This window comes from Hibiscus syriacus, unplaced genomic scaffold (assembly GCF_006381635.1).
Source record: "Hibiscus syriacus cultivar Baekdansim isolate YM2019G1 unplaced genomic scaffold, ASM638163v2 tig00112042_pilon, whole genome shotgun sequence".
Classification (NCBI taxonomy): domain Eukaryota; kingdom Viridiplantae; phylum Streptophyta; class Magnoliopsida; order Malvales; family Malvaceae; genus Hibiscus; species Hibiscus syriacus.
This window is the reverse complement of record NW_024063240.1, coordinates 145,928-158,426: the sequence shown is the minus strand read 5'-3', so window position 1 is coordinate 158,426 and position 12,499 is coordinate 145,928. Positions and strand designations below refer to the sequence as shown.

Genomic DNA, 12,499 nt, shown 5'->3' with positions numbered 1-12,499 from the left:
GGTGCTAATCCTTCCTTGACCGTAACCGACTCCCGAACTCGACATGTTTCTGGTACAACGCATATCAGTAAGATGGTGTCTGACCTATCTAAATTCACTTTAAAATGGTCAGTGGCGACTCCAATTCATTTAATCCAAGTCGAAGCCCAATTCCGGGGCCCAACAGAAAGACGGTTCCGACACACGTATAAATGATTTTCGAATCTGATTTTGATCCTAGTGTTAGATATTCATTTGTATCTAACCTAAAACAATTGATGCTTTAACTTTTCTTCCTTGGCCTTAACGATATTTACAAGATCAAGGAGTGGTCCAAAATACCTAATTACAATTAATTATTGAGAACATGACGATTAAAAAAAGAAAAGAAGATGCATGAAATTCACATGGGGCTCTAAAGAAAAAATTGGTAGATTAATCCTGCAAAACTGTGAGGGTAATTTTACCTATAAATACGTGGATCCCTATACATGATTTCATCAAAGAATTAGAAACACATATGCAGTAAAAAATGGAGATATCAGTAGTTAACATCATAATTAGCATTGTGCTGTTAGGCAGTGTGGTGGGTTCTAAGGCTAGGGCTACAACTACTGCATACCTTACCCAAGGGACGGCTTACTGGACCAACTACTATGTTGAACGGAATGATTGGGACATGAACAAGGCAAATGTTGCCTGCGCCTCGAAGTTTGCCGACAAGCCTATCGAATGGCGCAGCAAATATTATTGGACCGCCTTCTGTGGATTGAGTGGTCCTTCGTACCCAAGTAGTTGTGGCCTGTGCTTGAAGGTATATATAGTACAAGGAGCTTTTACAGCATTTGGTGAAAAAATAAGAATTCCCATGCATGAGTTTCTTAGTAATATAATTATTGCGCGTTCATGCAGGTGACCAACCCTAAAAATGATGCCAGCGTGGTGGTGAGAATCGTCGACCAATGCGGTTCGGAAAGCATGGACTTGGATCAACCTGCGTTCAGTCTGATCGACGATGGGAGCGGCAAACAAACAGGGCACCTTACTGTGGAATACGAGCTCGTGGATTGTGATCCTCCACCGCCGCCACCAGCAGGTCCCGGTGAGACTGATGTCATAGCTTACTGGAGTGACTATGGTCCTCTAAAGAATAACTGGAGCTACGGTGCGGTCGCTTGCAAAGGCTATGACGGTAACAAACCCTTGGAGTGGCGTCAAAGATATGGATGGACCGGTTACTGTGGAAATGTTTTCGGTTCTCAACTGAAAGACATCTGTGGCAAGTGCTTAAAGGTATAAAAACTAGTTACTTATTTTTTTATTAGTTTATATTAATTTATAGTAATTACAATATAATACATATTCAAAAGATTTAACTATTTGAGAATAAGTTTGTACATCCTACATACGTTGTGTGTGTATATTTAGAGTTTAATTTATCTTGGGTTTCGTATGCAGGTAACCAACACACGCACAAAAGATGAGGAAATAGTGAGAATCGTCGATACATGTGGCAGTGGTGCTCTGGAGTTAGACTTACACACTGCGTTTAAACCCATTGACAGTGATGGGAAAGGGAATGCTGCAGGCCATCTTACTGTGGACTATCAAGTGGTGGATTGTGATGATGATGTGGATTCTCCACTTCGTCTCTATGGACAGTGACTTTAGTCTATAAAATTCCCACTCGATTTCACTTGTATAACATAAAGTCTTATCTAAAGACTACTATGTACCAAACATGTTACAGCGGAATCATGAATTTCGTTAACAAAAGGTTAATAAGAAGTGGGACTATTATGGGTTTTGTTTACTTCATCCATCTTAAGTTTTTAGAATCCTTACTACACCAGTTTAAAACTACTCGATGACTATTCATTTACTGCTTGAACTTAAAATTTCTAAAAATAATATATCTCTTTAATTACTGAGATCATTTAATTAATGATCATATAAAATTTGTACCTTTAATCTAACAAATGTTACACAATGACGTGATGAAGACCATAACTATTCTGTATTGATGCTTATATTTATTAGAGTTTAATTTATTGAAAAGATACGCATTCAGTAGCATGACCCAATTAATATTTGTAAGACTAAGAAGTGGCCCAAGGGAAACATAACCCAATTTATCATTGAGAAAATAATAATTAAAAAACAAATAAACATGAGCATGAATTTTAATGATTTTGATGGTAAAGGAAATGTTGTTATTCCAAGGTTTTGGATTCGAGCATCAGAAATATTAAGGATACGAACGTTCAATATCAAATGATTGAGAATTATCGTTGAATATATAATGTCTTGTATATACCTATACCTAAATTAATAGAAAATATATGTATAGAAGCATGAAATAGAAGTGACTAAGAAAAAAATTGGATTAATCCGGAAAATTCCGAGAAACTTCTCCTATAATAGGACGATTCTAGTGAATGATTTTATTCAAAAAAATATGTAGATTACTGGAATAGGATTACTGAGAATGTTGTATTTTATCTTTAGTTAGTTTAACAGGAATGTAAGATTACTGTATTTGGTTAAATGAATAAAAGATTATGGAATGTATATTTAACCAAATTGTCCTTATTATTTATTAGTTTTTAACAAGTTGAAAAATATTTATATATTTTTTTAAAAAATTTAAATTCATAAAATTTATATATATTTTTTTACAAAATTGAAAATATAAAAAGGTTTAATGAAATGGTAAAATTTTATTTTAACCCTTGAATTTCATATAAAATTTTAATTATAATTTTTTTTAAATTTAAAATAGTTTAAGTATAAATTTGTAATTTAACTTTAGTAGAATTTTTATTATTCAATGACAGAAGAAGAATATTTTTGAAAAAAAAAATTAAGGGCATTTTAGTACAAAACACCGGTAATTTAACAATACCTAAGGAAATGGAGGTAATAACATTCCCAGTGATATACCTCAAAAAATCTATTGGTAATGTAAGATTACCGGGAATGATATTCTCATACTAATCAAACGGGAGAATGTGGATTCCATTTCTATGAGAATCTCACATTCCCCCAACCAAACACACTCTAATTATATAAATTTTAAATTTAAATAATTAATTATAAAATAAAATTATGTAATTACACACATAATTACACTAATTTTTTATCTCTCTCTCTAACAGCAAGGAAACTTATAGTCATACGGAAACATTCAGAGAAAAATGTCCTTGTTTGAATCATGTTTCGAAACCAGACAAACAAAAGAACATGTTGGAAACTGATCTCAAACTATCAACTTTGCTTCAGACGGAAAGAGTAATTTATTTTGTAGCTTGGATGAGTAATCATCTGGTGCGATATCAGCCAGCTTCAGACTTGTCACCGAAATATACGAACAACCCTTTACGATATGTGCTTTCTGTCCAAGACCAAACATGAAAACACACCCAAACTCATGTAAGAAATTAAATATAATGACAACTCTGAAATTGATGGATGATGAATATGAAAAATTGAAGAACATGAAGTGATGACATTAACGAAATCCCAGTTGAAGAATATGAAAAATTGATGGTTGTTGATGAATCTTTCCTCTCTGAACTCTCACTATGTTGTTGTTGACGACGATAAAGGTGACGGGCGGTGGAATCTGCTTGTTCCGCGTTGGGTAATAAACCTTTGTTTCTTGCTCTTGATTGCTTGGTTTTCATAGTATTAAATTGCAGCTACGTTGTAGTGTAACGATTACATTATAATATTTTTCAAGGTCATTAGGACACTGCGAATCACATCTGTAACATAAAACCGTGGAAATTTTTAAGAAATAAATCATGTTGTAATGTTCGCAACACCCGCAATCATAATATTGCAATATTTAATACTATGTTGATTTTGGTTAACTATGGTATTTGTAGCAGGGAGCCAGATAGGGGTTCGTCTAAAACGGGCATGGCCAATCCTCATTTAAAATAGGGAAAGATAACAAGGTATGGACAGGGCGTGCAACGCTGACGGAGGAAATCTATAGTTTGGAAAAGCATATTTAAATATGGATAAATTAAAAATTTATCCTTAAAATATTTTAAATTTATAAAAACACCCATAATTAGTATTTAAGATTTGGGGTTAAAAGAGTTTAACCTTTTTATTAACGTGTCATGTCATCAACTTAACAACATTCAAAGTCTCAGCGACTAAAACTTAATAAAACGATAATGTAAGTGGCCAAAACTTAACTTTTTTAAATTTGGTGAGTAAAAGGGTAAAAAATATGAAAGGTAAGTGATCAATCTTGTCATTTACCCAAGAAATTAAACGAGACCATCTCACTTTGGTTAAACTCAAATCTGACCCATTTTGTCATACTTGAATGCTTAAAGAACAAGAGAGAGAGCTTAGAAATCACTAAACTTTTTCAGTGCACTAGCGTTCTACAAGTAGGCATGTAAAGCTAATGTTCTAAGTTCAATTTTGTGGTTGTCTTTGATTTCTAATTAAAGTAATGGAACCCTAAATTGGTATAATAGCTCACGGTTTTAATGGATTCTTTCGTTTATGGTGTAATATATACTTAGTGTGCTTTAACATTCAAAAGATTGAGGTTCATCCAAGCCAAAAGGAATGTTGAAATCGAAAATTTTAAGGAATGTTGTAAGCTTATATTAGATGCGTGTAATCAATTTTTTAAGTTTGTTTATGTGTTTATATATAGTTGAAATGTTGTGTATGGGTTAAATACATATATTTTTTCTAAATCGAGAATTTTAGCTCTAAATTAAGTTTTTGACTATCATGAAAATAAAAGGTTGAAGTTGAAGGGGTCGGCAATGTAATTGGATTTTCTTGATCATAACCTCATTATTGTTGAGATTTGGAAGGATGTTAGGCAGAGGAGGGGCAAGGTGGAGTGGCATAGATTGGTCTGATATCGGTTTCGCATTCCAAAGCACTCGGTCATCTCTTGGATGACAAATTTAAATAGGTTGCCTACAAAGGATAGGTTGATTTCCTTTGGTATTAATGTGGATGTTGTTTGTGTTCTCTGTGGTAGCGAGCTTGTGTCCGGGGATCTTATTTTCTTTGGCTGCATTTTTTTTAAAACAGTTTGGTTGAGTGTTTTGCAGGCTTGCCATTTGCAGCGCAGATTGGGGAGTTGGAGTTGGGAGCTTGCTTGGGCGATTAAGGGTAAGTCCTTGCTTACTATTGTTTTGGAAATTGTGTGGAATTCGTTTATTTATCATGCGTGGAGAGAGAGAAACTTGCGGATCATCTAACAAAAATCTCTGCAGGGGAAGGAGATTGTCCATTGTATTAAGGAAACAATAAGACGTAGAGAGGTAGGATTGTCCATAAGTAGAGACAATCCAATTAATAGATCTCTTTGTATTTGAATTGGGTTCTTTTGACATAGTTTTTTTTCCTTATCATTTTGAAACTGTAAATAAAGAAAACGAAAGAAAAAGATGTGAAGTCATGGGCCCAATAAAGTAAAGAAGCACAAAACAACAGTGTCATGGCATCTCATGCTTCTTGTTGCACTTTTATTTTGTGTGTTGCCACCAAAGTTTTTTCTATACTTCTTTACCTCGGACCATCTTTCACTTCCAATTTTACGCAAAATCTTGTAACTTCATAATCAGGATGGATTTACATGAGTTGATGGGACGGCCGTCTTTATGACAATTTCAAATTATCATATAATTTAGATATTTTTATTGATAATTTACTTTTATCACTTAAAGTTTTATAAATTTACTCCACTAACATAAAATTTTATAAATTTGTTTGTCATATTCCGACCACACCACCGACATGTTAGTCATATCGGAAGACAATAAGATGATGAATCAAATATTGAGTATTCATTTCTTTCAGTTTTCTATATTTTCGTTATTTACAAGTGGACGGTGGTCTATTTTATTCTTCAACACTCACATGTGTAAAACTAATTTGTGTTTTGAAAATAACAAAGCCTTGTTTTGGCAAAGTTATAGTTTTCTTCCACCCAAGAATCCATGAAATTCGGTCAAGTGTAAAACTGAAGCACAGCGTTCCTTTCTAAGTCAACCCCATACTCTTTTTTATGTACCACTGGTTTCATCCCAAATAAATTATATCACCATTGAAATCATTTATAAGAAATGAAGATGGCTTCTTTGTTTCTTATCATCTTGATTGTAGCTTCTTGTCAGTATATATCGTCTTTTTCCTTCTTATCATCTTTCTTTTAGCTTCTTGTCAATATGTATCATCTTTCTTTAGGTGAGGACATTTGTGTTTGTGACGCAGCTGAAAACTTTACGTGTTGGAACTCGGTGGTTGCTTCTAAGGACGTGTAGACTCAATGCAAAATAGACCCCGACTGCGCCAGCTATTGTTCACCGAGTTGCAAACTTCATCATTGTCTCAATGGCCTTTGTTTATGCGAGTGTTAATTGTGCCTGAAAATTTGTTTCAATTTCAGAACAGAAAACTTTATATAAATCCCATACGTTGAAAAATAAATAATAACAAGTAAATCACAATTTTCGTATTATTTTTTCACTTCTTCTCCTTTTATAATAATTATATCTTTTGTGAGCATAATTTCTACTTTAAACTCTATCTTCCAAGAAACATGACCTACTTTTGTAATCATCCCAAGCTATTAAAAAAAGACATGACTGAGGGGATTAAAGTCTAAATGGAAAGAATTCTACATGTGGATGAATCAGGCCAAATGGGGGATCATAGTTTGATAATTAGCCCTCCTAATTCAAGGTACGCGAGCTTGGGGACCAACGATATTTTTTGGAGGAGCTAAGCGAGCTTAAAGGTAGCATGTCAGGTAGGTGGATAGTTGGGAGAGATTTCAATGTGTTGAGGAATTGAAGTGAAATAATTGGCGCTGATGATCAAGTTGTAGGCTCGAGGGATTTCAATGAATTCATAGTAGATTGTAATGCTTGTTGATTTTGTTAGATTTGTCTAGAAATTAAGTTGACAAGTTGGAAATTTCATCTTGGTTGGTGGCCAACTTATTGGAAATTTCATCTTGGTTGGTGGCCAAACTTTGAACATGTGAATTTCATATTTGGTGGCTAACTTGTACACATTGGAAAATTCTTTGGTAGGTGGCCAAACTTTGAACATATTGTTCTTGAAACTCAACTATAAATAGGCCTAAGTATTTCCATTAGAAATCATCCCAAAAACAAGTTTTCTCTTTCTCTTGTATTCTTCATTCTCCCACTTTGGGAATTCCAAAGAATTTCATTTGTTGTAATATTGGCGATATAGTGAAGTTATCATCCGGTGTGGTGCCCAAGGAGTAGACGATATTCTCGTCGAACCTCGTAAATTTGGTGTGTTCTCTCCTTTATTGTTTTTTATTCGGTTCTTTTCTATTGTGTTTCAATATTCAATAGTTTGACAGGTTTATCCGCTGTGCAACCTTTGGTGGTTTTAATCTTGACATTTTAGGTCAATTTTAAAACTACGTTCGTGTGGGAAATAACCCGTTTTTCCCAACAATTGGCATCAGAGCTTCGGTTGAGGTTATCTTGGTGGTTCCGTTGCTGAAAAGATACAGTTCGTGATATTGAATATTGTTCGTTAGAATTAAAATGCCAAAATACGGATCAGTTGAGACATCAAGCTCTTCATCTGGACCGGTGAGGAGGGTGATGTCAAATGCAAATTTCTCGGTGGAGTTATTCGATGGATCCGGTCATTTTGGCATGTGGCAAGGCGAGGTGTTAGACGTTTTATTCCAACAATGTCTAGACATCGCCATTGAGGAAGAAAAGCCCGAATATATGGAGGAGAAAGAATGGGGAACAATCAATCGTTTGGCGTGCAGCACGATTCGATCTTGTCTTTCTAGGGAGCAGAAGTATGGCTACAAGAACGAGACTTCTGCAAGTAAGATGTGGAAAGCTTTGGAGGAAAAATTCCTGAAGAAAAGCTCTCAGAATCATCTCCACATGAAGGAAAGATTGTTCAGATTTGATCAACCAGGCACCAGTATGAATGAACACATCATTGCGTTCAATGAGCTAGTGGAAGACTTATTGGGCATGGATGAAACCTTCAAAGATGAAGATTTGGCTTTGATGTTGTTGTCATCTCTTCCAGATGAATTTGAGCACCTTGAGACAACGTTACTTCATGGTAAGGATAATGTTACTCTTAAAGATGTAACTGTTGCTTTGTATAGTTATGAACTCAGGAAGAAAACCAAGAAGGAGAGCAAGAACGAAGCAGCGGAGGCCATGGTGGCAAGAGGTCGCTCGAAAAGTCAAAAGCCAAAGTGGAGAGGGAGATCAAATTCGAAGTCCAGACTGGGAAAAGATGAATGTGCCTTTTGTCATGAGAAAGACCATTGGAAGAAAGATTGTCCGAAGCTGAAGAAGAAAGGAAAAGCTGCTCTAGATGCATGTGTTGCAGAGCATGATGCACATGACTCTGACATATCATTGGTTGTTTCATCAACAACATTCCATTTTGATGAGTGGATATTAGATTCGGGTTGCACCTATCATATGTCCCCTAATCGGGAGTGGTTCTCCGATTTAGTGGAACTAAATGCAGGAGTTGTTTATATGGGCAATGACAATGCCTGTAAAACTGTTGGGATAGGTTCAATTCGATTGAAGAATCAAGATGGATCAACCAGAGTTCTGACGGATGTCCGATACGTGCCCAGTTTGAAAAAAAATCTCATCTCGTTGGGAGCCTTAGAATCCAAAGGTTCAGTAGTCACTATGAGAGATGGAGTTTTAAAAGTCACATATGGCGTACTTGTGATGATGAAGGGCATCAGGAAAAATAATTTGTATTACTACCAAGGTAGTACAATTATTGGAGCAGTTGTAGTAGCTTCCGGAGGTGATGATTTGGACGCAACCTAGTTGTGTCATATGCAGTTGGGACATGCTGGAGAGAAATCCTTGCAAATTCTGGCAAAGAAAGGATTGTTGAAAGGTACAAAGGCTTGCAAATTGAACTTTTGCGAGCATTGTGTTCTGGGAAAGCAGAAGAGAGTGAAGTTTGGCACCACTATACATAATACAAAAGGTATTGTAGATTATATTCACTCAGATATATGGGGTCCTTCAAAGACATCGTCTTTGGGAGGAAACCATTATTTTGTAACTTTTGTAGATGATTTTTCCAGAAGAGTTTAGGTGTATCCGATGAAGTCTAAAGATGAAGTGCTTCAAATTTTCCTGAAATGGAAAAATATGATCGAGAACCAGACTGGTAGAAAGATCAAACGTCTTAGGACGGAAAAATTAAGGGGAATATAAAAGTGACCCGTTCTTTGACGTTTTCCATGAGTATGGTATTGTTCGACACTTCACTGTTAGACATACACCACAACAGAATGGGGTGGCAGAGCGTATGAATCGAACACTATTGGAGAAAGTTCGATGTATGTTGTCTAATGTTGGGTTAGGCAAGGCATTTTGGGCTGAGGCTGTGACATATGCTGGCCATCTCATCAATCGTCTGCCGTCATCAGCAATAGGAGGAAAAACACCATTGGAGGTATGGTCTGGAAAACCTGCTACTGATTATGATTCCTTACATGTATTTGGATCCACTGCTGATTATCATGTGAAGGAATCCAAGCTTGATCCGAGAGCAAAGAATGCTCTCTTTATGGGAATCACCCATGTAGTGAAGGGATTCCGCCTTTGGTGTTTAGACACCAAGAAGATAATTTGTAGCATAGATGTTACCTTTGATGAATCTGCCCTAGTAAAGAAGGTAACAAATGAAGCTGTCCAAACAAGTAGTACTCCGCAGCAGGTGGAGCATACTCCAAAATAGGTGGAGTTTCAGCAGACGATGATCCTAGAAGTTGATGCGGCTGATTCTTCAACTCCAATAGAAGAATTAGAAGATGAAGAGGTTCAAACCCACTAACCATTGGAGATACCAGAAACACTTGCAGTTATAAGGCCAAGGAAAGAAATTTGTAGACCTGCTCGATTTGTTGATATGGTGGCCTATGCTCTTCCAGTTGTTGATGATGATATCCCTATCACTTACCAAGAAGCAATACAAAGCTTGGAAAAGTGATAAGTGGAAAAGTGCCATGGATGAAGAAATGCAATCTCTCCAAAAGAACAACAATTGGAAACTGGCACAATTACCGAAAGGTAAAAGAGCCATTGGATGCAAGTGGGTATTTGTAAAGAAAGATGGATCTCATAACAAGAAAGATGTTCGCTACAAGGCACGGTTGGTAGCTAAAGGCTACGCTCAAAAGGAGGGAATCGACTGCAATGAAGTATTTTCCCCTGTTGTGAAGCATTCCTCCATTAGAATATTGTTGGCCTTGGTAGCACAGTTGAATTTGGAGCTAGCTCAACTTGATATAAAGACGGCTTTCTTGCACGGTGATTTAGAAGAGGAGATCTATATGACTCAGCCAGAAGGATACAAAATGGTGGTCGTGAGAAATGGGTTTGTAAGATGAACAAATCGCTATATGGATTGAAGCAATCTCCGAGGCAGTGGTACAAGCGATTTGATAGTTTTATGAGGAGGCAAAAGTATACTAGAAGCAAATATGATCATTGTGTGTATTTGCAAAAGCTCAAAGATGGATCTTTCATTTATCTTCTCTTGTACGTTGACGATATGTTGATCGCTTCGAAGAGTCAAAAGGAGATAGACAAATTAAAGGCTCAGTTGAATCAAGAGTTTGAGATGAAAGATCTAGGTGAGGCCAAGAAGATTCTTAGTATGGAGATAAGCAGAAATAGACAGAGAGGGAAGCTTTGTTTAACACAGAAGCAGTAACTAAGAAAGGTATTACAATGTTTTGGCATGAATGAAAATACCAAACATGTAAGTATCCCATTGGCTTCTCATTTGAAACTTAGTTCTCAATTATCTCCTAAAACTAACGAAGAACGAGTGTATATGGCAAAAGTTCCATATGTTAATGCAGTTGGGAGCTTGATGTATGCAATGGTGTGTACGCGTCCTGACATTTCACAAGCAATTGGAGTTGTGAGCAGGTACATGCATGATCCTGGAGAAGGGCATTGGCAAGCTGTGAAATGGATTCTACGGTATCTCCAACAAACCGTGGATGTTGGTTTAGTTTTTGAACAGGATGAAGCACTTGGTCAGTGTATGGTTGGATATGTTGATTCCGATTATGCTGGTGATTTGGATAAGCGTCGATCAACTACTGGGTATTTTTTACTCTTGCTAAAGCCCCAGTAAGTTGGAAGTCTACATTGCAATCTACGGTGGCCTTGTCTACTACAGAGGCAGAATACATGGCAGTTTCAGAGGCTGTAAAGGAAGCAATTTAGCTGAACGGGTTGATGTAAGACTTGGGAGTTGTTCAAAGTCACATTAGTCTCTATTGTGACAGTCAGAGCGCTATTCACTTAGCGAAAAATCAAGTCTACCATTCAAGGACTAAGCATATCGACGTGGGGTATCACTTTGTGCGGGAGATCTTTGAAGAAGGAAATATTCTACTTCAGAAAATTGCGACATCAGAAAATCCTGCAGATATGATGACCAAGGTGGTAACAGTAATCAAGTTCAATCATTGTTTGAACTTGATTAACATCCTGAAAGTATGAACACCTTCGGGTGTGTGGCGCTTGTGAGCGCAATTAGAGGCACTACAAATTTGGGGAGTTGAAGAAGTTGAGTAGGCTTGGTAATTTCAAGCCAAGGTGGAGATTTGTTAGATTTGTCTAGAAATTAAGTTGACAAGTTGGAAATTTCATCTTGATTGGTGGCCAAACTTTGAACATGTGAATTTCATATTTGATGGATAACTTGTACACATTGGAAAATTCTTTGGTAGGTGGCCAAACTTTGAACATATTGTTCTTGAAACTCAACTATAAATAGGCCTATGTATTTCCATTAGAAATCATCCCAAAAACAAGTTCTCTCTTCCTCTTGTATTCTTCATTCTCCAACTTTGGGAATTCCAAAGAATTCCATTTGTTGTAATATCGGCGATATAGTGAAGTTATCATCCGGTGTGGTGCCCGAGGAGTAGACGATATTCTCGTCGAACCTCGTAAATTTGTGTGTTCTCTCCTTTATTGTTTTTTATTCGGTTCTTTTCCATTGTGTTTCAATATTCAATAGTTTGACAGGTTTATCCGCTATGCAACCTTTGGTGGTTTTAATCTTGACATTTTAGGTCAATTTTAAAACTACGTTCGTGTGGGAAATAACATGTTTTTCCCAACAGATTTATTTATGGCAGTCGCAAATCTGGAAAGTGTAATCAGTCTCTTCATTCGTGCAGTTTTATTTAGGGAAAGTTTTGATCTACTTGAAAGTTTTATGGGTTATAGGTCTAGTTGTTTGCTGCTTCAAGGTGTTTGTATCTAGAATCGTGGAAGTTTTCTATTTCCCGTTTGATATTTTTTGTTTCGAGGTTGTGTTTGGAAAGAGAAGCGAGGGTCTTCCCGAGATCGTGCCGTTAGTCTAAGTATTCTTCTGCTTTTCATAGGACGGATATATTCTAAGGGAGATGATGCTTTTCTGAGATTTTCTAGAAGTCTTA

At 36.4% G+C, this 12,499-nt stretch overlaps 1 protein-coding gene across 1 annotated transcript; it reads left to right on the top strand.

Annotated features, from left to right (window-relative positions):
• The first annotated feature begins 496 nt into the window (after positions 1 to 496).
• Positions 497 to 1,775, top strand: LOC120174185. The gene is made up of 3 exons (XM_039181129.1): positions 497 to 793; positions 892 to 1,272; positions 1,438 to 1,775. Exons 1-3 carry the CDS (start codon positions 512 to 514, stop codon positions 1,642 to 1,644), a joined length of 870 nt encoding a protein of 289 aa, XP_039037060.1. The 5' UTR covers positions 497 to 511; the 3' UTR covers positions 1,645 to 1,775.
• The last annotated feature ends 10,724 nt before the right edge of the window (positions 1,776 to 12,499 follow it).